The sequence below is a fragment of the Struthio camelus genome, chromosome 17 (genome assembly GCF_040807025.1).
Source record: "Struthio camelus isolate bStrCam1 chromosome 17, bStrCam1.hap1, whole genome shotgun sequence".
NCBI classification, from domain to species: Eukaryota; Metazoa; Chordata; class Aves; order Struthioniformes; family Struthionidae; genus Struthio; species Struthio camelus.
In genome coordinates this window covers 15,925,529-15,951,802 of record NC_090958.1, presented here as the reverse complement: position 1 = coordinate 15,951,802, position 26,274 = coordinate 15,925,529, and the positions used below count along the sequence as shown (strand labels likewise).

General features: G+C 54.9%; 2 protein-coding genes across 5 annotated transcripts in view; one reads left to right on the top strand and one right to left on the bottom strand.

Moving 5' to 3' along the window:
* Positions 1-14,302: 14,302 nt before the first annotated feature.
* On the bottom strand, positions 14,303-21,154 carry LOC138061388 (uncharacterized). Of its 3 annotated transcripts, XM_068911182.1 has the most exons (5): positions 21,081-21,154; positions 18,313-18,454; positions 17,717-17,919; positions 16,143-16,622; positions 14,303-15,790 (listed from the first exon to the last, which is right to left on the bottom strand). In XM_068911182.1, the coding sequence occupies exons 2-5, from the start codon at positions 18,331-18,333 to the stop codon at positions 15,406-15,408; spliced, it is 1,089 nt and encodes a 362-aa protein (XP_068767283.1). In that variant the 5' UTR covers positions 18,334-18,454; positions 21,081-21,154; the 3' UTR covers positions 14,303-15,405. The 3 variants fall into 3 exon arrangements, 1 of the variants encoding a protein (XP_068767283.1); XR_011135102.1 differs by lacking the exons at positions 14,303-15,790; positions 16,143-16,622; positions 21,081-21,154 and adding an exon at positions 16,639-17,220 and having other exon boundaries at positions 17,717-19,206; XR_011135101.1 differs by lacking the exons at positions 14,303-15,790; positions 16,143-16,622; positions 21,081-21,154 and having other exon boundaries at positions 16,639-18,213; positions 18,313-19,206.
* The window catches only part of TMEM132B (transmembrane protein 132B), a 266,859-nt gene continuing 261,639 nt past the window's right edge, over positions 21,055-26,274 (top strand). The window contains exon 1 of one of the 2 annotated variants that reach the window (XM_068911179.1): positions 21,055-21,166. In XM_068911179.1, coding sequence (XP_068767280.1) covers positions 21,082-21,166 — 85 coding nt within the window. In that variant the 5' untranslated portion in view covers positions 21,055-21,081. Of the gene's footprint in view, positions 21,167-23,205; positions 23,227-26,274 lie in introns of those variants that run through there. The other variant, XM_009666647.2, reaches the window with a different exon arrangement.

Here is a 26,274-nt window from a genome sequence, read left to right as displayed (position 1 = left end):
AACCGCCTATGAATGCGACTGAGGAGTAGCCCCTCGCTGATGCTCTGTGGCCGAATGAAACGCCCCAGTCATCGTGGGCACCAGCTCCGTGTCCGCTGCAGGATGCAGGGAATGCCTCATTAGGAAACGAGGCTTTAAATGAGCTGGTTTCCATTTGACCTTTTGTACTGTGCCGAGTCAAGACAATGTAGCATGCTGGGATCTTATGTTTTATATTAAAAGACCAAGCACCTGTTACGAAAGTATAGAAATGAGCTACCCAGCTGCCAATAACCTATGATTAAAAGTAATTTTAAGTGCCTTTCCCCTCTGGCATGCTATATATAAATTTGACATTAACTGTGACTTTGTATTCATTAAAACTTCATTATATTGTTCTTTAATTCATGCAAAATGTCTGGAGTTTACAAAGCCCACAGATCCTTATTAATAAGTAATTTTTGAATGTTCCATTAATTAAAGATCACTTAGAAGCACAGATACGTCAGGAACATACACAGTGCCTAAAGGCTGATGGGTTTTCTTTAAATCCTGTATCCCACTTGAAACACTGTGCAAAGTTTTGTTAACAGATATCATTTGATCTTTACAAATGTTAGACTTAACATAAGTCTGGGAAAAGCTTTGTATAGAAACAAACACAAAAGTTATAGTAATGCAATGCTGTATTTGTATAAGTGTAATGGATCTATGTATTGAAAAGGACCTGGCCACGAAGCCCTGGCAGGTTGCGCCGTTTGCGCACAGCTGACCCGTGTGCCTCACCTGTTTCGGGGGTCTGACTGCCCGACGCGTGGGACTCCCACAGCTCGTGGGCGCCTGGGGCGAGCAGAGGTAAGCGGCAGCTTACAGCAGCCCCCAAGTGATTTATGCTCTAACGGAGGCTGTGGCAGAGCTGGGAACGCAGGCTGGATCCCTTGAGCTCACCTCCTCCTGTTCCAAATCCTGTCCTCTGAACCACCACCGCTGCAGGTGAGCAAGGAGAAATACAGGCACCCCCTTTTCTGGGGTTACTGCTGCTGAGCTGTGAACCCAGCTGTGCTCCATCCGGTTGCAGATGGTTTGAAATACCACTGGCATAAAGGTGAGGAGCTGAACTGATCACTGTTTGCAAAGGAAGAGCAGAGAGTCATTTGCCTTCTGCTGCTCATCCCTGGCCCTAAGTTTGCTGTGCGCTTTTCAGGGACTGGGCACAGGGCAGCAGCGGCCAAACGTGACTTCAGGGGGCTCCCTGCAAACTGGCGGCATCCAGGCACACAGCTGCAAAGACCAGAAGGTGGTTTTGGCTGTGCTTGGTCCTGAGGTGGCTCAGACAGTGCTGGGATTTGAGAAAGTCAAAGCCTGCGCAGAAAGCGTCCTGTGTTTTGGGGTCACGGTGGTGGCATTGGCTGAAATCCCATCAGCTGAGGTGAAACTGCACCTCCTGGCAGGGTAGTGCAATGCCTGATACCGCAGGGCTTATAGGGTTGGTGTCAGGAGTGCCGCAGCCCTGGGGTGCCCTTAAGGCACAGGTTGTGGTAATCCTTGTAGGAGGCTCCTGCTCTAGCTCGGGCATTTCCCTCCAGAAAGTAACTAGTTGCACATTGCAACGCGTAGCCCGTTTGCTGCCTATTTATAACTCAGGGTTTGCTGCGCTTCAGCTGGGATGTTACATATGCAGAGTTTAGTTGAATGTGTGACATGCAAATAAAAGTCGCCCTAGAAATTGCTTTAAGCCTCTGACAAAAATGTTTAACAGCAAGGAAACTCGGAGCAGAGAGACTCCAGGCGAGGTGCTTTTCTGACTCAGTCCTCTGCAAATCCGAGAGCAACTCCATTGAATTACGTGATGGAGTCAGCCTCTTTGCCCTTGGCTCATTAAGAGATGCTGTGTTATCACTCTTCTTTTAGAAATCTGCTTTTGTCGGCTTCTCTTAAAAAAGGTATTTTCCCCTCCTACTAGCTTATTATTTCAATTAATTTCCCTGGTTAGTGGTGGTTCTCGAAGAACCAAAATGAGCTGGAACACAACACCCCAAACAGGGCATAGTTGATAAAATTGTTTATTGTTATGTGCAAGAGAAATTGGTTGTGTGAATGAATTACTTATTCAGTGATTTAAAAACAGGTAATTGCCTGATGGAATGCAACTTCCCCGGAGCCATTATTGTCTTTCGGTTTAACGCATACGTATTTAAAAGCGTATCACTTACAAGGCAGAGCAGTCAGTCAAACAGCTAAATGGGTGTTTAAAATAATATTTAAAATGCATTAGCAAGGAGTAAAAGTTTGTTCTTGAGCCAGAACTGTGGAGGTGGGTTTTGGTGTCGGTAGGGAACGCCTGGGCAGGGAGGTGGTGCCCAAGTGAAGACGTGGTGGAAGATGTTTGTGAGCAATCATCAGCGTCCCGTACCTGGGTGTGAGTGCTGGCTGCTGTTGCCGTAGTCCCCCGTCAGTAAGCGCAGCTCAGGATGACCCGCGCTGCAGGTTTGGTGTTGCTAGATGTCGAGGTGGCTTTCCTAAATACCTCCCTAAATAACGTGTGCATCTTGGGTGCCGAGCAAGCTGTCGAGGGAGGAGAAGATGCGTGTGCCTTGTGTGAACCCTCTGTCGGAGGGGGCTGCTGGAGCCCCAAGCCGGCGGGCGTGAGATCAGCCCAGGGAGCCTGTGCTTCTCTCCTTGGTGCTCAGAGGTAGCAGAGCTTGGGTGGGGAGGGAGAGGGAAAGACATGGCTGTCAACTAATGTATTTGAAGTTTCCTGATGTGCTCATCCTTGGCTCGGCGTATGGAACAGACGCGGGTTTGGAAGAAGCGTTTCGAGTACTGCTTCATTTTTCTCTCCGTTTCTGCACTTCCCTTTCTTCTGGGGGAGGGGGGGTCTCTTAATCCAGCATTTAACCCCGAGTCCACCTCTGAGACTCCATTTATAGACATTTCAGGCCATACAAAGATTTTGGTCTTCCTATAGGTGAGCTTTGTCTGCAGCTCTGCATTGAGCAATTTGTCTGGTTAAACCACTTAGCTGGTCACTGGTTTCTGGAGGTGTCTATCTCCTGGCTGCATCTCGGTTGTGTCCTACGGAGAGCTTAAATCCAAATTTGCTTGCATTAGCTTCCTCCCTTCGTGAAGAGGATATAGCTCTTAAATAATCAGGTCTTAGACAGCAACAAGATGTAACTTAATTTTCTTCAGCGTTTTTTGTAGAAAGGGGGAACTAAATGTGATACGTTGTATTCCATCAGAGATAGAACGGGGTTACGAATCACTGCGAAGCACAAGCACAGTCCAACATGGCAGCCTGAGAGCTGAGGAGGGCGTACGTATTTTCCTTGCTGGGAATTAGGGGCCTTTTCAGATTCAAATAATGAGATAATCAACATTGGTCTCTACATGATCTGTGTGCAAAGTGGGAGCGAATCTGTTATGCAAAGGAGAGGGAAATGGTCTCTGAAATGCTATTAGTGAATCCAAGTGAGTCTCGGAGCAATTTCAGCCGCGGCGCAGGAAGTCGTCCCAAAGTACGATCGTAGCAGGCTGCAGCTGCCCGCGCGATTCCTCGTCATTGCTTCTGCCAGAGACCTGACACATTCTTCCCAAGAGCCGATCAGAGATGGATTTAAGTGACAAAAGAGCATTAGTGGGGGTGGCCTGCATCGTTTGACCAGGTTATGTAGCACATTAGTGCAGCTTAATTGGACCTTGTACTTCCCAATTAGAAGACCTTAAAGGATTCTTGCCTTCCTGCTTTTGACAAGTGGTTTTGCAAAGTTCAAGAGGCTTATCAGCATTCAGCAAGCAACCGCAGCTGAAATGACAAGGTCCCTTGGAAAAAACATCATCTCCATTATTGTTAATTAGTTTACAATAGCGTATTAAAGACCGCATGTGGAAGTTCACATGGCTAACAAGGGGTCTGCTGAAAGAAATTCCCTTTTTCAGTTTTGTTCCCTCTTCTGCACTGCTTTAAAGGAGCAAAGAATTGCACCAATGAAAAGAATATTCCTGTTCTCTATTTCAGTTTTTACAGAGATTGTTCCTAACGTTTCTAGGCTATTGATTTACAGTCCGAGTTTTGCCAAAGAGTATGAGAATGTTTCTTCTCATTATGTTTTGCATACCATTAGAAACGTTGATTTGGTTTTACTTCGTTACGTTCTCCGAGGCTGTATACATAAATCCTGGATACAGTATTGTGGGCAAGAATGACTGGGGAATAGCGTCCTTTCGAGGAGGGGCTGTTTTGTGAGAACAAGCTCTACAGTAAGAGCTGGTCAAGAAAGGAGTCAAAATCGGCATCGCCGTAATGATGCAGGAGTGGATCAGGTGAGGATGTGGTGTCTGTGCTGGGCAGGAGGAAGCGAGGTCGGGGGGCCTCAGGTCACAGCACCCAGCGCACTGTGCTGCACTCGGCTTTTCTCAAAAACTGAGATGTTCCCTGAGGACGTCTAGCCGAATGCCCGTTCCTAGGAGACTCCTGATCAGTTTGGCTTTGCTATTTTGAAAAACACATTTTGGAAGCTGTATGTAAAAATTAGTGTCAATGTATGTATTTTCCACAACTTCAGCGAGGACTAGAGCCGTATGGTCGCATCCAGCCAGCCTAAATTTTGTCAAGCCCCTGATCTGGTGTGACCCTGTGGCCAGGCAATTCTATGGATTAGATCTAGGTGATCGGAAATTATGCTTGCAGAGATGTTAGTAGAAACGGAGGCCATCTGAATCTGAGCCTGAGATCACTTCAGAAACTTGCACTTGTATGATTTTTCAAGGTAGCCAAATATAATCTTTCTTTTCCTCCTCTTGGGCACATCTCAAGATGTCTTGAATCTCTGGGCCTTTTCCTTTTCGTAGAGCTATATGAGTCCTAGATGTTACCCTGTTTTTCACTCAAGATTTTGGTAAGATGGGAGGCTGTAGAGCGTAATTAGGATGAGCGCATGGCAGGCATGGGGCGTGACCCACAAAAGATGGATCTCTGAAAGCAGCTAGATTGCAGAAGTTGACCGAATTCCCAAGTTCACATCAAATTCTACCTTCCTTCTACCACCTTAGCTCCAGGACCACTGAGAGACACGCTTTTGCTTTCCTTTCTCTTAAGAAGTAGAGTTTTGTCTCAGGCTCTTCTTTCTAGTGCATCCGGAGAAGGACAACCCCACCGCACTGATACGGCTCTTCCGCCCTTTGTGAACTCTGCCACGCTCTGCAGCCCTTCTTTCGTTGCCAAGGAAAAGGTGTTTTTTAGGAGCTCAATAACATGCAGAGTTGCACTAATTTCCTCTACAGTGGATTTGAAATGGATTAAACTTATCTGGTGCAGCTGGTCTTGTGGACACCTGCATGAGAGAACTGGGGCTGGCCAGGAAGCTCGCAGGGCCCCTTTGGCAGTTCGGCAAGTGGGCGGTTAAGCCCCAAGAACTCAGCAGTAATTTCTGTGGCAGAGCATTTATTCTGCTTTAAACTAGATGCATTTCTCTTCAGCCTAGATTACCTAGGAAGAGGTTAAAGCTGAACTGCAATGAATTGCATAGGGAAACCTACGCAGGAGCTTGTGCTAGTTTAACTAACTTGGTTTAAAAGGTGACCCGAGTTTAAACAGGTGCGGCTTCTAAGCCTTGATGGAGCCTGAGGAGGTGGCCTCGAGTGTGCAAACGTGACAGTCAACCGAGAATTTTAATTTGCAGAGTTCTCATGTCTAATAAAATACGCTAGCTACACGACGCTTCATGAATTAATGCAAGAGTGTAAAGCGAGCGGAGAGAGTCTCGCACAGCGTTTGGTCTCCTAACGCAAGTGCTAAGCAAGGTTTCAGACGGACCCGGCTACCCGGAACCGCGAAGCCGATGCCAGGCTTCGCTTTGGGGTTTGCTCCCGTTTCCTGAAGCGCGTTGCTAGAGGCGCGCGCGGGCACACGGCCGGGGGCCCTCGGGAAGGGACAGGCAGAGCCCGACCGGCGAACGTGTGCCGGCCGGGCGGCTGGGAGGAAGGAAGGAAGGAGGCGGCACGGCCCGACCGCTTTCGTCCGGCCGCTTTGCCCAGCAGGCAAAGCGCGTGGCGGGGATGTTTTATTTTTAACTTCACACAGAGGCAGGCGAAAAATACAGCTGTGGCCGAGGTTTGTGCCGTGAGAATAATCCACACGTATGACCTAGGGGGCAGGTCTAACACGCGGCACCAGCGCCACGCCGTCGCGGCGGAGGGCCGCGTGTCCTCCACGGCACGTCGTCCGCCCCGCCGGCGGGAGACGTCCTCGTCCGCGCGCTGCCCGGCGGTGGCGGCCCGGCCCCGCGCAGCCTGAGGAGCGCCCAGACGTCCCCGGGGGAAAGGCTGGACGCGGCTCCTACCTAGCTTAAGAGGTTCTGCCTTCGCTGCCTGACGCAAAGCCTCCGAGCTACGTGTGAAACAATCACCTTCAGGTACAAAGCGGGGGAGAGGAGCTTTGTAAGCGGGGCCGGCTCGGACGTGACAATTCTACGAGGCGCCAGCGGTACCTGCTTGACCCCGCGCACCGAATCGCTGGAAGGTCGCTGTCTCCCTCCTGTCATGGTACTTCATTGTCTTTGCTTCAGCCGCAGGAGGTGAACGGAAGCTGCGATGAGTTCATTCAAATCTTGCTAGGAACTGAGCGTGAGGGAAAATAACTCTGTTTTCTAAAAAGGGCTTTAGTCGCCCAGAGAGCGCGCTGCTCTTGCCCCTTCTCCGGCCGGCCGTCTCCCGGGCTGCTCAAGTGGAAAGGCAGTTTCCTTCCGCAGCGACAGATCAGCCTTTCAGCGTCGTGGGAACTCCTCCATCAGCACCGCGCCGCTTTCCGTCCTTGGCGTTGTAACCCTGCCTTACCAGAGACTCTGATTTATATCACCCCGACCAAGGTAGGAGCCACAGCATAATGACCAAGCTGCTTCTCTAGCAGGCTCATTCCTGAAGTTAGGATCATAATAAATGACATGTATGTATATTAAGGACATTAATGTAATTAGGAATTAATTAAGACAACACCAGGCTGACGTAATTTGGGAATAGATGGCATGATGAGAATTACCGATCCTGGGAAGCATCATTTCGGTGGGAAAGTGGAATGATTTACCGAAATCCCCTGTCCCCCCGCACGCCTCCTGTAACATTCTTTATGTCTTAAATATTCTCACGTCGAGTTTTTCCGATGGTCTAATTATAAACTTCATTATAATTGTTCATTAGTTTTATTTGGTTCAATTAGCTTAACAAGTTGCCAAATGAAATACAAGACTGGCAATTAGCTTGATCTAACTGTAATGAGCCACTCAAACTGGGTCACCAAATATGTTCTTTTATAGCTTTTGTAGCACTTTTTTTTTTTTAATCAGTGAACAATAACATAAATATTCAGTGCGTCTCCTGACCTTAAGCAGTGCAAATTTCCCGCTCTCATATATTAGCAGGAACAAAAAAAATCAAACTGTTACTCTTGCTCTTGCTTCAAAAACACATAGTCAAAGCGACAGGGTAACCGCGGCTTAACAAGAGCCTCTCGCTCGCCGAGCTGGGCTAACAGCCTGGGTCCACGGTGTCGTCCTGCGAAACAAAACACCGCTCGAGCTGCCAGGAGGGTCGGTGGCTGGAGCTGAGCATCTCCTTATCTCGCGTGAACCTGCAGAAACGTGATTTAAGACGCCCTGCAGAAATACCCAGTGGGGGCGTCCATCGACACTGGCGCTGCGTGGACCAGGGACCGCGTCCCTCACGCTGCCAAGAAATAGCAGGGAACCCTGGTCTGGCCACGTGTGGGGCTGTGGCTGAGACTTCATATTGCTGCTGTGGCCCCACGTCATGCTTGCTTTATTTCCTCCCTCGAGAGCTCGTGATCTCGCTGGGCCTCCCGCCGCCGACTGCCCTCGGAGGACAGCGGAGGCTGCAGGGAGAGACCGTCTCGCCATGACAGAATCACAGGATCACAGAATGGTTGAGGTTGGCAGGGACCTCTGGAGATCATCTAGTCCAACCCCCCTGCTCAAGCAGGGGCACCTAGAGCACGTTGCCCAGGATTGCGTCCAGGCGGCTTTTGAGTATCGTCAGGGAAGGAGACTCCACAGCCTCTCTGGGCAGCCTGCGCCAGTGCTCTGTCACCCTCCCAGGAAAGAAGTTTTTCCTTATGTTCAGATAGAGCTTCCTGTGTTTCAGTTTCTGCCCGTTGCCTCTCGTTCTGTCACTGGGCACCACGGAGAAGAGGCTGGTCCCATCCTCTTGACACTCCCCCTTCAGACACTCGTACACATTGATCAGATCGCCTCTCAGTCTTCTCTTCTGCAGGCTAAACAGGCCCAGCTCCCTCAGCCTTTCTTCAGAGGAGAGATGCTCCGGTCCCCTCATCATCTTCGTAGCCCTCCGCTGGACTCCCTCCAGGAGTGCCATGTCTCTCTTGTACTGGGGAGCCCAGAACTGAGCACAGCACTCCAGGGGAGGCCTCCCCAGGGCTGAGGAGAGGGGGAGGATCACCTCCCTCCACCTCTTCCTAATGCACCCCAGGATACCGTTGGCCTTCTTGGCCACAAGGGCACATCGCTGGCTCATGTTTAACTTGTTGTCCACCAGGACTCCTAGGTCCTTATGGACATGCTGAAGGAACTGGGTTTGGGTCTTCCTTCAGGTCTCCTGAACCCAAAACTCACCGATGCCTTCCCATCGCCTCTGAGGCACACTGTGGATGTGTCTGGGCAGCAGTGAATCGGGGCAGGTGAGGAAACCAAGGGAAGCTGCAAGTGCTCAGCAAGCGGGCTGGCGTGCTCCCGGACGCTGTGCAGGTCGCTTCCTGTCGGGGCTACCGCCTCCGTGCTGAGTCTCAGCTCGCGAGAGGGAGAAGAGCAACCTAGATGCTCTGACATCGGCTGCTTAATATCATCACCTGCAACGAGCTTCGTGTCAGCCTGCCCCGGGGCTGCGGGAGCCGACGGTGGCATAGGGAGAAGAGCCAGGGTGGTTGGGACCAAAGATCTTGCAAAAGGTGTCGTTCTGTCCTCGTCCGATAAGCCCGGCGCGGTGACTGCGTTCCCTCCGTCGCAGGAGGCTCGGGGGCTTCCAAGACATGCGGAGGAAACGCCTCATCGGCTGGTCTCTTCTGATCTTAAAATGCCCTTTAGAGGCTGCTCTTTGTCGGCAGCTCCCTAACGTTGTGTGCCCGGTGCGTGCCCGGCGCCGGAAACGGCCTTTCCCTTGCAGACGTGGCCGCTCCCTCTGCCGAGCCTCCTGCCCTGGGGAAGTTCTGCCAAACGGCTCCTGCAGAGGAAGATTTTCCTTCTCGATTTCCCAATAGCACTGTTCTTTGTGCGTTTTGGTGAGAGACGGGATGGGGCACGTGGGGCACTCCTCCGCCTCCCTCCCTCCACCCTGCCCCGTCCTCGCCAACCGCGCTGGCCGTTTTTGCCCCAACACGGGGCCGTGCGGGCCCCTGGGGGCGGCCGGGGTGTTTTTGAGTCCTGGCTCTGGAAGAGGAAGTTGAGCTTTGCCATTTTGGCACTGGTGGCTCCCCGGCAGCCGGGCGCTTTTGCAGGGACTTGCAGGGGACCTTCGCCCAGGCTCAGAGGGCAGCACCGGCTGCTTGGCCTTGGTTTCTGCTGCTGGGTCCCCATGCGTGGTGGATGGTGACCGCAGCTCACCCCGGCATGGCCATGACCACTCCATGAGAACAGAGAGGTTCCTCCCGGAGGAGGCGATGGAGGAGGACGGTCTCCCTGTGATCCTGCCGGAGCCTCCTGCGAGCCGGTGGGGACGCCTGGCCCCTTCGCCCTGCAGACCCGCCAGCGCGTTCCCGGACACCGGGGCCTCCAGCTGGAAGTTGGCCTGTTCCTCCGAGGTGGGCAAGGGGTCACCCATTTTCTGAGCAGATGGGAATATTGGAGTATCTCCCTCACAACAAGCCCTGGTGCGGCAGGTTTCGGGTGTGCTCACCCCTGCGCAGCAGCTGTTTTTGCAGAGGCTTTTGGCTCACCCTGAGCTTGCTGTTTGCCTGACTTCCTTTTTGCCACGCAGATCTGAGATCCTCGCCCTTAACGAGCTGCTTAGCAGAAACTCTTGGCTTATATGGTCTAGTACATTTAGTGCAACCTCTCCCAGAAGTTAATATGGACAGCGCGAGAAATTATTCGGTATGAATAATTTTGTCTGCAAGTCATGCACATCAGAGCTAAATCACAGAGTCACAGAGACGAGCGGCACAAATGTGGTTCCTCAGCAAACTTAAGTAGTGGCATTAACAGGACTCAACCCCAGACTTTGATTTCTCTGGGATTTTGTGCTGCATCTGACCGACGAAAACACAATAAAATATTAAACCAGCCTGAAGACTACAACTATCTGTAAGTAATTTATAAAACACTGTTTTGATGGCAAGCGTAGAACTACGCACTCCTGAGCCACCGGAGTGGATGAAGTTATGCGACTTCTCCGCCACTTGCTCTAAAACTTGGCATCTGGATCTGGCTGGCGCTTTTTGGGTGAAATTCTTACACCGGGGTAGCTCTTTCCAAGGGCACTTGCTGAGACGTCCCTCTCTGCAAGTCCCCTGTTAGGCAGAAAATGCCTGGCGCTTGCAGGGAGCCTCCAAGCACAGCACGTCGCTTGAGCGCCCTCCATCTGGTGAGGTCCATCTTCGGGGAGCGCAGCCGTGTCTGCACCGGTCTGAGCTCGCAGCCGGCCTGCGGTGGCCATCGGAAAGGCCACGCGAAGGAAAACGCTCCATGGTGCGGAGCAAGCCGCAGCAGCGGCAGGGCTCGGAGCAGGCCACGGCGTCGGAGGACACCCGTATGCCTTCTCCAGGGCTGGTCCCTGCCCTGCAAGACGCTGTCTGCCAGACCCATCACTCCATCAGACGGATGAGTTTGACGGTCTGTTAACGCGAACTCTTGAAACTTCATCCAGGGAACTTCTTCCATGCAGAAAAAGGGGAGATAAATGATTTGTCCTGTCTGAAAGAAAAATAACTCCGCCTCAGAGAGTTTATCCACAGCCACTTTCTGCTCCGCCGACCCCCTCGAACGCGGCATTATGTCTCCGTACCGCTCTAATTAGTCCTGTTTGCCAGACGGGATCTGGACTGGTGTCAGCAATCTGTTCGCTTAACAGGTTGAGATTAAAGACACCGATAGCACAGAACGGGCGAAAATTCACACCTCTGCCTTTCGTGCCGCAGGCAGCGACGACATCAGTGCTTCAAATATTATCTCAAGGCATCGTTCAGCTTAACGAATGCGCTCAGAGTCGACTTTAAGCCTGGGGTTTTGGCAGAAACGTTCAGAAACGTTCAGAAACCGCGGGGGCGCCTGACGGGCTCCCCTTGCCGCCTGGGCGAGGGTTGCACGGGACCGAGGCGCGCTCGGGCCCCTCCGCTCCTCCTTCCCTTCACGTTGGGGTTATTCCTGCGGGGCTTCAGTCAGGCAGGGCCGGGTGTAAACGGGCCTGGAATAAGCCGCTGATATAGAAACAGGGTTGCGTGATGCATGGGTTTGCATTTGATTCGAGCAGATACAGTCATAATATCCAGTAATTTTTGTAGTGCTCCTTGGGGGCAAGAGTCTCTCCTTTTCGTTAGAGAGACAGACCTGAATTTCTAAAGACGCTGGCGTTAGAAATAACCTGCCTTGTGCTGGCGCTGGGAAAAACCCCTCCGTCTAGGCAGGCTAGGGCTGGCGAGGGGGGACAGCGCAGCCCCGGGACGGAGGCACGCCGGCCCCGAAAGCCCGATTTCTGCCTCGCTGCTGACGGAGGTGGCCGCGGTCGCAGCCGTCCCGGCTCAGCGCGGCGGCCGGGCGAGCTCTGGGCCGATTTCGGGGAGGGAGAGACGCGGTGGTGGCCGCCACCACCATCCTCCTCCTCTCCGGAGAGCTCCGACCCGGCTGAATCCTCCGCTTCCTCCTCCAGCCGCATCTGCCCAGCCTGGGTGGCGCTCCCGTCGTCCCTTACCCACCCGCGACCCTGCCGGCGCTGATTACTCGGATTATCCAGCTGCGTTTTCTCCCTCCCAGGGATGGGGTTTATCCCAGGCCTTTCCCCGGCGGCCCGTGCCGAGGTTGGGGATCGCCGCCCGAAGCCGTGCCCGGCGCCCGGTGGCTCCAGCAGCGCCCAGGGCGGCAGGGGAAATCCTGCCTTCGGGCTTTTAATCTTCCCAGGTGTTTTGGCACTTGAGGCTCTGCAGCGCTCCTGCCCCGAGCGGCGCTGTAAGGCGAAGGGTGGGCGGACTGCTTAAGAAAAAAAAAATCAAAACCCGTTTTAGGCAGCGCTTTCCCCGTACGAGCGCTGAAGCAAAGCAGCAGCGCAGACGGACGACAGCTCGGGAAAGCCGAAGGGCGAGCAGGCGCGCTGCCCCGCTCGGCTCGCTCGCCTCCTGCCGCCTTTGAAACGAGCCCGTTGACGGCTTCAGGCGTTCCCCGGTTCGGCGTAGCCGAGAACGGGCAAACGTAAGAGGAAAAAGCCCGTACGCATGACAGGTCCCGCGCGCGCGCGCTGCAGATGACGTTCCGGAGCCCAAAGACTGTTTTAACGAGGGGACGCGCAAGCAGCTTCGCGTCGAGCGACTCCTGCTTTGCGAAACTCTTCCGCGCCGGAGTCACCCGAGACCTTTCCCAGCTGTGGTCTCCGTGAAGAAAGCTCCATTTGGGGTGCGTTTACGTTCTGATGGAGCACCAAATCCTGCATGTTTGCGGAAACAAATCTGTGCTTGTGCTGGCAGCCGCCCTCCTAGTCCTCCCCACGGCTCCTCGGTGGGCACGGGGCAATCGCCGGACCAGCCCAAAGGCGGCTCCGCAAACAGCAGCCGCCGGGAGAGCCCATCAAACTCGCCGTCTCCCTCCGAACGCGCCTCTGCTCAAAGCTTTTCGTGGGGCCTCGCGTTAGCGGCTCGGCGCGCTAACGATGCAAAGTTAATGACCGCTAATGACCACGTTTTGTGACATGAACATCTGGACCGGGGGAAGGTGCCTCGTTGGTCTCCCTGCCCGGGCGGAGGGCCCGAATTGGGCTTCGACGCCGGGACCGCCGCTGCGATATTAGAACTAGCTCAGAGCCCGAGCTCTGCCGCCCTCTCTGCCCCCTCTCCTGCACGGGGGCAGGCGGCTGCGCTTCTCCCGCCATGGGAAACCAGATGTGCACATGGGATTTCCCCGGCTGGTTCGTCAGTGGCAGGCAGGGAAGCGGGGAAAACGCGAACGAAACCTAGCTGGGTGCCCCACGTGAGTCTGGTGTTTTACTGCAACCGAGCTACGGTCCCAACGGGCAAACATAAGCCTCTGGTGAAGGCACCACGGGCACTGCTTTCCTCAGACTTAAGGGGCTCTGTGTTTTGATCCATCATAATTTCTCTTTATTTTGACAAAGCTAGGAGACAAAATCAGGCTCCTTGTATTTATGCACATAGCAGCATCTGTGCTGCACACAACTGATTTTTTTTTTTTCATACACAATTATTTTCCTGAAAAACGGTTTTTATGACTGGCTATTAGGAAAAACAAAGAAAGACTGATCAAAAGATGCTCTATGGCTGGAATTTCTAAAAGGCCATGAGCTCCTGTTGTTTTCCTGACGATATTAAGCTGACTTGCAAGAAGTCGATCAGGTGCCTAGAAGAGCGTGTCCTGCCCGAAGACACGCGTTGCAAAGGCTGTGCCCCCGGCCGCGGAGCGAGCCGCGTCGAACACGGGCATGCCAAGCGCGGGCGTGCAGCGTTTTGCACTGAAAAAAATCACATTTTCCCCCCTCATCAACATGTAATTGAAGCTGATCTCTTGGAGGATTTGCATATCTGCCCCTAAAAATCTTTTCCCAGAGGTCTGAAATACAAATCCCGGGCTGACGGAGACGGCAGCCAGACCAGGCCTTTCTGCTAAGCCGAGGGCGCTGGTTTGCGGCGAAGCTCCCGGATTCACGCCCCTGCCAGCACCGCGAGTCGCGGCGACGGCGCGAGCTCTTTCCGCGGCAGACGCAACCGCAAGCCGTGTGAGCTGCTGGCCTCGGCAGCGGCGCCCCAACCGCAATTCAACCCCGAAGGTGGCGCAGGGCAGCGCGGAGCGGGGGAAGCACCAGGCTGTGCCCGTCTTTCACATTGCAAAAAGAAATTTTTGGTTTTTGCATGACTTCCCGTGCAAGCGCTTCACGGTTAGGGACGGGAGGGAGAGCGAGGGCGCTGGCGGGGCCCCGCGCCCCTCTCTGCCCCGTCCACGCCACCGCGTACGGGCGTTTGAAACCACACGGAGAGAAATCCGTCAGTCTCCTGCTCAGAACCATCTCAACCCAATTTAATTAAATACAGGGAAAGGAGGGGACATTAATTACCATGGTGGATTGCCTTTTAATCACCCCAGGTGCTCTGCTCCACCGCAATTCCCACCGGCTCCAGGTTTTCCCACTGTGGGAGTGATTAACCCCTTCTCCCCTGGCAAAACCCTGCGCCACCTTGGGGAGCAAGATTTAAGGGTAATGACAGAGAGGATGATGAGAAACAAACCCCATGATTTGGTTCCTGCCTTGCTCACAGGTTTCCCACGTGACCTGGGGTGAATCACTCTCCTCCTCGTGACGCACAGTGGCTTCGTGCTGCTGGGCGTCCCGCGGCTCCTTCTTCCCACCGGCCCCTTGCTTCTCCCTCCCTGCTGCTGATGCTGGAGGACCGGGGCGGAAGGACAGACGGACGCCTGCCGGTGTGCGGGGGTGTGGTACAGAGGGAGAAGGACGGCTCAGTGGGCTTGGACATCTCAAGAGCGGCCCTGAACGTCAGCGATGATGGACTTTCCTGTCTGTAAAATGGGTGCTACAATGCTGTCTCTGCTCGCCTGGTCTATCTGCAGCATCAGAGCTGCAGAGCCGGGATCGTTTCCTGCAACAGGTACAGGGCAAAACACGCCGAGACCCTGCTGCCGGACGGAGACTCTGGCAGGAGCTGCGATAGGAACAGCCGCTGGTGGCAGACCAGCCGTCAGCCCCTGAAGTCCAAGGGTTCGCTGCCCCTCTGTCTTCCAACGTTGCAAGGTGGATGTAGTTTTTTTTCTATTTTTTGCAAATTCTGGGCTTTCTCTGACCTGCAGCTAGCACGCTCGCTCGCAACTTGTAAGCAAACAGGCGGTAGACATGGTCTGATGGGACAGCACGGCTTAATGACGGCGTAAACGAAGCCGGGTTTCTAAGGAGGCCAGATGGTGCCACTGGCAGCGTTTCTGGCTCGCCGCGCGCCCCGGCCAGCGCTCGGGCTGCTTCTTGCAAGGAGCCCGGCTGCCCGGTTCGCCGCTTGCAGCTGGTGCCGACGAACGGCCCCGGTGAGGCACCTGCGACCCCTCCGGCGGTGGCCCTGCGCTGAGCTACAGGGATGCCCCGTCGCCTCCCTGGGGCCAGCGGAGGGTCTGCTCCTCTTCCTCCACGCGCGGCCAGGGAAGCAGAGGAAACCCGAGCGAAGCGTTATCTGGGTGCCCCAAGTTAAAGCTCAAGCGGCGTAAGCCTTAGGGGACGAAACGCCCTCAGCGTGTCCATCAGCTGCGATCGTTTAAAGGGGGAAAAAATGCTAAAACAGGAGCAACTCTGCAAAAGCGCCAGTTTGTGCCGGCTCTTGCCCGGCCGGGGCGCAGCAGTTCGCAGGGGCCGGCCTGGCCGCTTCGCCGAGCCCTCACCCGCCGGGCACGCGGCACCGGGCGGCAGCAGGCACCTGCTTTGATTCCTTTCTCCAGGAAAAAAAATCCCACGTGCGGATGGCACCTGACGCTCTGGAAAACGCCGCCCGTCTGCCCCGCCAGCGCGCTGCCCGTCAGGGCTTCTCCAGCTGGCGAGAAAGCGTTGTGCTTTCCTATGAGCCGGTCCTCCGTGCCTGTCAAAGGAGATGACGACAGTCGATTTCAAAAAGCTCTTCAAAATACGACGTGAAATTATTTCAGTTTGAGAGGGCCCAAAATATTTCCTGTTTTACTCCTCCAGCCAAAATTGTTAGCGGAGTTTGACCGGGATTCGCGAGTTGGTTTAATGATCTGTAAAACCGCAGTTTTAGGAGCACCGCCGTATTCGTCGGCTCGGTTTTGGATTCACCTAGCTTTTCTGAGGTCTGGCAGCCTTGTAGTGTAAACGGCGATCTAATGAGCTTGGCCGCAACGGCGTGAAGCCATAAAAAGCTACGGGGCCCTTTCAAATGCTGTACCATACCTCAAAGGGTAATTAAACATTACCCTCTCCCGTCAGGATGAAACGCGGGCAGAGGAAAAGCTGGGCTGCGAAAGGCTCCCCGCCTGCTCTCCTCTCCTCGCCGAGCAGTTGTGTAAGGTGCTGTTTCAATCCCGATGCTCGTTTGGCAGCTTGCTCCCTTTGCCGGCTGTTTGCACGCACCACCGCTGAAGTCCAAACGCTGGAAGTAAAGGGAATTAATTCCCGCGAGTGAGCCGGGCTCTGCCTGTCTGAAGCACGTTTCACCCCTGGGTTTCCGAGCCCTGTGGAAAGGTGAATTACCCAACCGTCGCGGCGGCCGGGCACGGGGCAGGGGCGTGATCCTGCGGGGTGGCTGCGCTGCCCGGGTAGGATCACCCGGCTTCCCGGGGAGATGTTTCTTGTCAGGTTTGTGTTTTAGCTTTGCCTCCGCTCCACGCCGTGGTGATCGGGTGATCGCTGAAATCCAGGCCAAGCAGCAGCATTTCTGAAACCCCTCTGGGGTCCTGAAACACAGGAGCATTCAGGTTCCTCCTTCCCTGCAGCAAACAGGTACCTACACACAGCTCAGGATCTGACCCGAGTCTTAACTTTCCTCCTTCCAGTTGGATTTTACCTCCTAATATGCTAAGGTATCTTAAAATCCTTGTCCTTACTGCTACCTAGGGGTGTTACTGAAATCTTTAGTCTCTTGACATTTGAGTGATTTTAAAAAACCAATAGCTTTCAAAATACTGCAAGGTCTTTCCAGTCTTTGGTAACAGAGGTTGCCTCTGTGCGTGAAATCATCCTGGCACAAGGGAACCGTATCAGCGTCCTGCCAGCATCACTTAAAAGCAAATCTCCTCCAGGAAAAAGAACTATTTGGCAATCACGTGAGGAAGGCCCCGACCTCAGCACCGGCAGACTCGGGCTCGTCTCCTTGCTCGGCTTTAGCCGCTCTCGCCCGCAAGAGCGTGGGAAAAGGCAAGGTGCGCTCCACGCCGGCTGCGGAGCCCGGCCGCAGCTGTGCCGGCTCCGTCAGCGAGGGTTCATCGTTCGGCTGCTCGGCCCAGAAAGCCTGCGTTGCTTGGTTGCTGTTGTCTCGCACCTCCTCTTTTAGACCTAGCGAAGAAAATAAATCTAGGCTGCCCTTATATGCAGTGACCAGCTGGATTCTCCATAAGAATTTGTTGTCCTGGAAAATGCCTGCAGCAATCCCCAAAAGCCCCTATTAAAGAAGTAACTTCGCTATCATATGCTCACCCAGCAAGGCGTTTTCTGCGCCGAAAAATCTTTCATTCTGATGCCCTTTATCTGTGATAGCTTCTGTTTTCATTTGTTTATTTGCACAGAGTCCCTAGTGTTCAGAGACAAAATCTCCAAATAGGCTTTGTATTATCTTTATTTTATTTCATTATGGTCTGTCTCTTGCAACACAAACAACCCACAAGAAAAGGAGAAGGCACAATGAGAGAGCAATGCTTTCGCAATTTGTAGACACCAACTAATACAATTTTCCTGTTCATTTTTGCCTGAATGATATTAAGCTTCATTAAAAGAGGGCAGTAAAGACAGTAAAAGCATCACAGCGGTTCATAGAGGAGGGAAAAGCCCTTACTTGGTTATTTGGCGATGGTCTGGATTACCTTCGGCCCCGTGCTGAGGAGGAAGAGTATTAACCACAGCGGTCCTGGATGCCCCGGAGCGGGTCAGCGCTGGCCGCCTCTCGACGACTCCCTTGCATCTGTACGTGCGGGACTGACTGCTTGTCCGCGCTTTCCCAGCGTCCAAAGTTTCTGCCTCCAGATTTCCTTTCCAGAGCTGTTTATAAAACCGTACTCAAGCACTGTGTAGCAGCGGCGGGGCGGCGTTGGCCCGCTGCCCCATTGTTAGCGCTGCTACGCGGGTCGGGGGCACCCGCCGTGCTCGGCTCCGTTTCACGAGCTGCAAAGAGGAAGGGCAAAGCGCGGGACGGGGCGTCCGGGGGCCTCAGCAGCGGAGCGGCTTTTCCTTTTCTTGGCCAAGAGCTTTGCCCGGCGGCGAGGCTCCCGCCAGCCACCGCGGAGCTTGCGGGCGCCGGCGAGGAGCGCGGGAAAGCGGCGCCCACGGCCTCCACTGGCGAAACAGTCCATGTTGTATTTTATTATATCAAGAACCAAGAGAAGACAGCAAGATGATCATCGTTACTGCAGCTAGTTTTTAAATTAGCTTTACCTTTATTGAGGAAACCTGCATCTCTGGGTTCTCCTTTTCCACCTGTGCGGGCCTAATTGCTGCTGGCAGAGGTTGGTCTTTGCGTTGGGATTTTGCGTGTCCCTGTTTTATTCTGCCTCCAGTGGTCTCACATTTCCTTCCCCTACACGGAAGATAAGCATTTATTCACGTTGCTGTTTGCGTGGAGTGGTAAAATATTAGGCCTAAATTTTTTATGACATTCATAGGAGTGGTTATGGAGGCAAACAAGATTACAGCGCGTACTACATAAAAGCTTGTTTATGCAGGGAGGGGAAAAAAATCAAACTCGGAGACATGTTTGCAAAACCCTGGAAGAACCCAAGGGGACAGATTTTTAGTTATTCTCTCCTTTTCTCCCTCAGCATTTTTGTTGTGATCACAGTAACAATTCCCAGCTCTTAAAGGGCTGGGTTTATTTTTCAGTGAAATACTGGTTCCGGCAGGGGATTATTTTTGGATTCAAAGGAAGAAGAAGTCTAGGGAAGACAGGCAGTATTTGGTTTTGTAATTACAGTGCCACTTAAGGCAATCCACGATGGGGTATGGAAAAGCAGCCCACCTGCACCGATGCGGCTGAACGACACAGGAGCTGTGCAAAGCCCTTCGCAAACCCCTGCGCCTAAGACTGTGCATAGCCTTTTGCAAACCACTTTGCGAGCCCCTCCGCACAGCTCTTTGCACCCCCTTGTGCACATCCCTTTGCAAACTGCTTTGCAAAACGCTTTGCACGCCCCTTTGCAAACTGCTTTACAAACCCTTTTGCCCTCCCTCTGCAAGCCCCAAGCACGCCCCTTTGCAAACTGTTTTACAAGCTACTTTGCACTCCCTTTGCACGCCCCTGTGCAAACTGCTTTGCGAGCCGCCTTGCGCACCCCTTTGCCCCTCCTCCGCAACCCCCTTTGCACAGCTGTTTGCCAACAGCTCCGCAACCCCCTTTGCACGCTCCCTCACCCGCCCTTCGCCAACACCGCGCACCCCCTTCGCACAGTCCTTGTGCAAACTGCCTCAACAACCGCCTCCGCGCCCCCCGCCCCGCCCGCGCCCGCCGCGCACTGACGGCCGCGGCCGCGAGGGGGCGGTCGCGCTCTTCGCCGGCGCCGCGCGCGCGGCCCCGCCCCGCCGCGCGCGCCCTCCGCCGGCGCGAGGCGCCCTGCCGGCCGGGCCGGGCCGGAACTGGGGGGCCGCGAGCAGAGAGGAACCGCGCAGGCGAGGCAGAGCAGCCGCGGGTCGCGCCCGCAGGAGCGCGGCGCTGTGAGGCGCTGAGGGGCGCCAAGAGCCGCCAAAGTCGGAGCGCGCCGCGGGTGGAACCGCCCGCCCCCTCCCCCCCCCCGGGGGAAACCTGCCGCCCCACATCCCTCCACAAGGGAAACCCTCCGGCCCCACATCCCTCCACAAGGGAAACCCTCCGGCCCCACATCCCTCCACAGGGGGAACCTGCTGCCCCACATCCCCTCACAGGGGAAACCTCCCGCCCCACATCGCCTCACAGGGGAAAACCTTCCGCCCCACATCCCTCCACAGGGGGAACCTGCTGCCCCACATCCCCTCACAGGAGAAACCCTCCCGCCCCACATCCCTCCACAGGGGAACCTGCTGCCCCACATCGCCTCACAGGGGAAACCTCCCGCTCCACATCGCCTCACAGGGGAAAACCTTCCGCCCCACATCCCTCCACAGGGGAACCTGCTGCCCCACATCCCTCCACAGGGGAAACCTTCCGCCCCACATCCCTCCACAGGGGAACCTGCTGCCCCACATCCCTCCACAGGGGAAACCTTCCGCCCCACATCCCTCCACAGGGGAACCTGCTGCCCCACATCGCCTCACAGGGGAAACCTCCCGCTCCATATCCCTCCACAGGGGAAACCCTCCCGGCCCACATCCCCCAGCCCCACACCTCCCCACAGGGGAAGCCCTCTCACCCCACATCCCCTCACAGGGGAAACCTCCTGCCCCCCATCTCCCCCCGCGGAAACCCTCCCGCCCCACATCCCCCCCCCAGGGGAAACCTCCCGCCCCACATCCCTCCAGAGGGGAAAACCTCTCCCCCCACATCCCCCCCCCCAGGGAAAACCCTCCCACCCCACATCCCCCAACCCCCCCACAGGGGAATACCCTCCCGCCCCACACCCCCTCACAAGTGAAGCCTTCCAGGCCAAATCGCCCCTCACAGGTGAAACCCGTCAGCCCCACATCCACCCCCCCCGCCCGGTCAGGGGAAGCCCTTCACTCCCCCCCCCCCCGCCCCGGGCAGGTGACACTCCCCCCACCCCCCCGCGGCGGCCGCAGCCCGGCAGCGCCGCCCCAGCGCAGCGCCGCGCCGCCCGCCGGCCCTCGCCGCCGCAGCCCCCCGGCTCGCCGTCCCTGCCGGCTCGGCGCCCGCGGGCTCAGCAGCGGGCGGGGGCGGCGCCGCGCAGCGCCCCCCCCCCCCACCGTGCGCGCTCCGGCCGCCGCGTGGGCCGGGGCCGCGATGCCGCGCGGGGCGGCGGTGAGCGCGGGGCCGCGGCTGGATGGGCCCCGGCGGCTCCCTCCGCTCCGGCCGCCGGGCAGCGCAGCCCGCCGGGCACCCGGCCCCGCCGCTCGCCGCTGAGCACCGGCGGGACGCGGGGGCGGCCGGGGCTGCATCGCGCGGCGGGGAGACGGGGAAGGCGCGGGGGGAGTGGTTAGCGGCTCCGGCGCGGCGCCCCCTCCCTTCCCCCCCCGCCCGCCCGCCCCATTAAACCGCCCCTCTCCAAATAAATCAGCACCATGACTACTTCTGGGCATGGAACAAAGAGGATGCTCTCCCGGGGCCCCGTGCTGCTCCTGGCGCTGCTCGTGCTCCTGTGCAAAGGTAACCTGCAAGTTTCTCCGCCCGCTGCTTCGCTGCCGCGTCTTTCTCGCTGGTTTTTTTTTTTTTAACTTTTTTTTTTTTTTAATGATTATTTTCCCCCCCCCCCGCTCCCGCTGCTCCGTCGGACCCGCGCTGCCGGGGATGCGGGCACCCCTGGGCGCTCTGCATGCGCGCAGCGCCCCCCCTCCCGCCCCCCGCGGTGCGGTGCGGTGCGCTGCCGCGGGGAGGGAGCGAGCGGGGCTCGCTCGGGTGCGCAAAGTTGTCCCCATCCCTTTCGGCGACGTCTTTCCCCGTGGCACCTGTCCCCGCAGCTCGGGGAGGGCCCTGGCCGCCCCCCCCCCCGCCCTCCGGCCCTGGCCGGCCCACTTCCACTCGTGCCCCGCTGCGCGGGGCTGCCCAGCGGGCTCGCACCGTTCAGCTCTGGCGGGTGGGTACCTTGCGGGTGGGGGGGGGGAAAGGAATAAGTTTGGGCTTTTTGGTGGGCCGAGGAGATGGGCGCAGTGTGATGGGGCTTCCCACGGGGCTCCCTGCCCGAGCTCCACACCTTCCTTGTCACTCCTCAACAGTTCTCGCCCTCTTCAGAGCAGAGGAGGAGGAAAACATCCAGGAGTTGAACCTCTTTGGTCAGATAATTCTTGTGCTGCCTTTCCTGGCTGTGATTGTAAGCAGAGCGGGTTCCCGTCCGCTTGCAGGGGCCGCAGCGGGGAGCAGGATCAGGCCCTTGGGTGAGCTCAGGAGGGATTTCCTAGTAGTGGTCAGCTGTGAAGAAGCACGCCTGTGACTCTGAGAAACGGCAGCTTGGGCTCTTCGGTTGTTGGGGTTCTCGTTTTGGTTTGGCTTTTGGGGTTCTTTTTTGTTTTGTTTTTTCTCCCAGCTGAACTGGAGAGCAACCTTGTGGGTCCCAGTTTGGGGTTTCTGCAGGGGAAAGGCTGCTCGTCTCCGGTCCGCTAGCAAGCCGGAGCGTGGTCCCTGTGAAAGTCTTTGCAGGACTTCTCTCTTGGCATGCTCTCCTGTTCTCATGAGTGGAAGCTCCCTTACAGATGTTGGTTTTAATAAATAGTGTTCCTTAAAAACAAATTAATTAAGGTACGTTGCTGCTGAGGTTGCGCGGTGATTCATCTGCCTTTCCCGCCGCACAGGACGGCGCTCGCATCTGGCTGTAGCGGGGAGCCCTGGCCGGCTGGGGAAACTTACCGGTGGCTTCAGGCGTATGCCAAAATGCAAGGATTTCAGGTGGAAAAGGAGTGATCTCTGGGAGGGGTGACAGTGGCAGCTGTCAGTGCTGGGGATACAAGGAATATATTGCGGCAGGGAAGTGTTTCAGTCGAGATCCCTACAGGGACAGGAGGGAAGCAGCCAGGTGCCGTTTGCAAGGAAGGAGGCGTCTGGGTGGGGGGAGAAGACGTGCCTCGCTCTGCTTGTCCTGAAAGGTGTTGCTAACCCGTGTCGTCCTCCTCCGCCTCGGGTGCCCGTGCAGCTAAAGGGGAAACTTTCCCGTTGGAAGTCCTGTTGTGCGGGGCACGGACTGTGGGACGCGGTGCGGAGCCGGGCTTGGGCTGCCCCAGGGGAGCGATGGCTTTTCATGGCCAGCGTAATGCCTGTTACTCGATAAAGCCTCTCCTTTTGTTTGAGGAGAGAGTTGAGAGCAGCAAAGGAACAGTGCGTGTGTGTTTTTTTTTTCCTTTGACATATTAATGATCATTTTTTTCTCTGATATTCCCCCCGCCCCATCCCCTCCTGTGTGGGTAGCTACCATGGTGAGATTGGGCTGTGGGTGTAATTTTCCAGCGCTCTGAGTGCTTAAACATATGGAAACCCACTTTGCAACAGTTTGTGGCTGCAAATCTACCATTGTATCATTGTGCCTGTCCCTCTCCCCTGCTCTTTGAATGGCTTCGTGCACAATGTGCGCTTTAGAAACTAGCAGAGCACTTTCAGCTCAAGCTGTGAGCAACGAATCCATCCACAGCCCTGTGCCCTCTTTTTCCTCTCAAGGCTACAACGTCCCTTCGTTTTTGGAGCCAAGCGCGCTACTGGCGTGTCCCATGGATGGCAGCCACGTATGTGTATGGAGAGGGGTTTGGGGTCTGGGGAGAAACCTCCTCTGGAAGAGTCGAATCGAAGTAGCGCCCAGGAAGCACCTTCCTCCGCACGGCATTAGGCTTGTGCGAACCTCGCTGCGGCCGTCTGTTGCGCGAAGTCGTATTTCTCCCCTGGACTACAGGGGTTAACGAACCGGATCTCGGTTTGGGTCGTCGCAGACGGACACCTGCGTGAGCCTCGCTGTTGCGTTGCCTTCTCTGCTAAGCACCCAGCTCACACAGGCTGTCTTGTTGGGCGCTTGCCATTTTCTCTATTTGTTTTCCTTTGTTTCCTTCCCCGTTTGTGGGGCCGGCTCTGGGCAGGCTATATTTTGCGGACTAGAGGCACCAGGCGGTGGTGTTCCTCCTGCATCTTTGAAGTGGGCTGCAGTCGTTCGCTGTCAGCAAGTCCCCTAAATAGCTTTGTGAAGGTCCAATTAAGAGATCAGTCTCCTGTCCCTGGGTCTCCGGCGGCTCTGCTGCTGGCATGCATGTGGCTGTGAGCAGAGGGTGTGCATGTATGTTTGGCAGCCGACAGCCCCTCACGCCAAGCTCTAGGATGTGTCTTCCTGGCAGCAGGCCGCAGTTGGTTGCTGGCATCTAGGCAGGGTTTTTGGCCGCCTTCCTTCCTGGCGGCAGTGGCGCTGTCTCTGAGGTTATAGGAATAGGTATCCTGTGAATGACCTGGGTGACTTCCCTGCATATTTGTTTTCCTGCCTGCTGTTCCTTTCTTAGTAACTCATCGGCACCCCTGGCTGCCTCCCTGTGCTGCCGTCCCTCGCCCGCAGGCGCTGCAGGCGTCCGCTCGCGGGGCTCGCTGCTGATGGCGAGGGGGTAATAAGGAGCAAGCTTCGGTGCTTGCAGCTGGGCTCAGGCAACTCGGGGACGGGGCTCCCAAAGCTTATTGGGCGAATTGACTACTTAAGCTGCTGTAAAATGTACTCAAGCCATCCTGATCTGTCTGTGAGAAAGGACCTGGGAATTGCTTTTAGACTGTGGCTCTAGGGAGGTGTGGGTGGAGAGACGTTAGCTTATTTTATTATGAATCCCTGTATTACCCTACATAATAAGGAGGCACTTCTGATGCAGAGTCTCTTCAGGAACAAAAATGAAAGACCTGTATTATCTGCTGTACAATAGATTGGCAGAATGTGATCGTACAAACTGTTGAAAATGTCGGTTATTTCCCCACGGTAGTGCAGACTTCAACATTTTGTCTAATGACTGTCCAAACTGATATAATTTGGGGGATAGTAGGCTGCGGAAGAAGTCTGAAGTTAGTATGCTGCCTCTTGCTCAAGGTGTCATTAAAGCAGTACACCTCAGATATTCTAATTTTACTGCCCATCAGTGTGAATCTAGAGCAACTCCTCTGAAGTGAGTGAAGCCACTCTAGCTTTATGCATTGCCACTGCCATTGGCATTGGACTCTCCGGGAACGCAGGGAAAACTGTGTGACGTGCCCTGTGCGGCATTCTTCCTTTCAGGCTCCTCTGTCCCTGATGCTGCGCCTTGCTTTGTGTATTTTCAATTGAAAATTCCCCATCGCTCAGTTCATCGCTCAGTTTCAATTTTTGATTATTTTCTTCAATTTCTCAGGCTTGGCCTCAAAGCTGTGTTCACTGACACCTGACTCTTCAGCTGATCAATAGAGTTTCTTGAGGTTTAGATTTCAAAATAGTTGCATTAAAAAAAAAAATCAATAAAGTCCAATTAATTTGCTGTATTTTATTACCGGGAATGACAGAGTTCCAAGACTCTCGCTCCAAGCACTATTATCTCAGTGTTTAAAGCAGCTTAAAGTGGTGAGGAAGGTACGAGTATAAGAGTGGCTGTATGAGGTTTGACCAGAGGGCTCTTGAGCCCAGGTTGCGGTTTGTGACAACACTGTATGCCTAGGAAAGGATATGAGGATCGGGGTGCGTTCCTGAGCCAGAGATGGTATCCGTTGATATAACAGCTGTGATGGTTTGCAATCATGAATTTGGTCAATTTTTTGAGCCCGTGTGACGATTTGGTGTCTGCAACATGTGTGGACGAGGAATGTCTGGCAGAAGGTGTGTTGGGTACCCACATTCCTGGTTTGGATTGACAACCTGCTCGTTTCATCTGATGCTCCTAACTCCTGTGCTGTGAGGCACCAGGAACGAGCGTTCCTGTTCTCCCTTCTCCTTTTCACTTGTGATTTTTATAAACGTCTGCCATGTATATTGCAGGGGGTGCTGCTGCCTGCGTGTAGTAGGGGCAAACCAAGTCAACCTGACCCTCTTGTAGCAAGAGCCCCACGAAGGGAGCACGGACAGGGAAATTGCTCTGTTGCTCCATGTAATGAGGCTGTTTCCAAATCCCTATTTCAAAGAGTCTGGAGTGAGGAGTCCTTGCACCCCTTGCCGAAGGGGTGCCCAGATGCTAGGAGCCCAGCAGGAATCTGTGCCTTGTTTTGCTGTTGGCGCCTACGGGGCTGAGTTTTCTACCTTGGTGACTCCATGCTGAGTCGGAGGCCTCCTACTCTTCTCTTTAGTTTCTCAGAAATGTGATTTGAAGCTGGGCTGCTAAGGAAACTCTTGCTGGTTGCTGCCCCAGAAACATCCCTTTGCTCATAGGTGGAATAAGCAAAGGGTATCTGTGCTTCTAGTTTTGGATTATAATAACTCGCAGAGCTGCTTTTCCCAGCCTCAGCAGAACAAAGGCTGTCACGAAGCGCGTGTTTTCCTGTGGCAGTAAGGCGGCTTCCCCAAGTGCCAAGTGATGCATCTTGTTCATGGAGGCAGCCGCAAACCCTGCGTGTTTCGTAGGTGCGACCTAGGGGGCAAATTTGAGAACGTGACCTCCCAGGCCAACGAAACAAAAAGAACTCTTACGTTGGCCAGGAATGTCTGAAACGTATCTGGGACTTTGCTGTGTGAAATTGTTTTTTAACGGGTTTTATCCTGATCTTGGCGACACCAACCTATAGATTCAGATTAGCTCCTGTTTGTGCAGTCATTTAATGGAGGTCTCCTGTTCCTCCTTCTAACGAACGTGTGT

Coding starts and splice junctions, on each gene's coding strand:
- LOC138061388 (XM_068911182.1), bottom strand. CDS start 18,333: ATGCAGGTTTCCTCAATAAAG. Junction 17,920..18,312: donor TGCAGGTTTCCTCAATAAAG/GTAAAGCTAATT, acceptor TTTTATAAACAG/CTCTGGAAAGGAAATCTGGA. Junction 16,623..17,716: donor GACCATCGCCAAATAACCAA/GTAAGGGCTTTT, acceptor CCTGTGTTTCAG/GACCCCAGAGGGGTTTCAGA.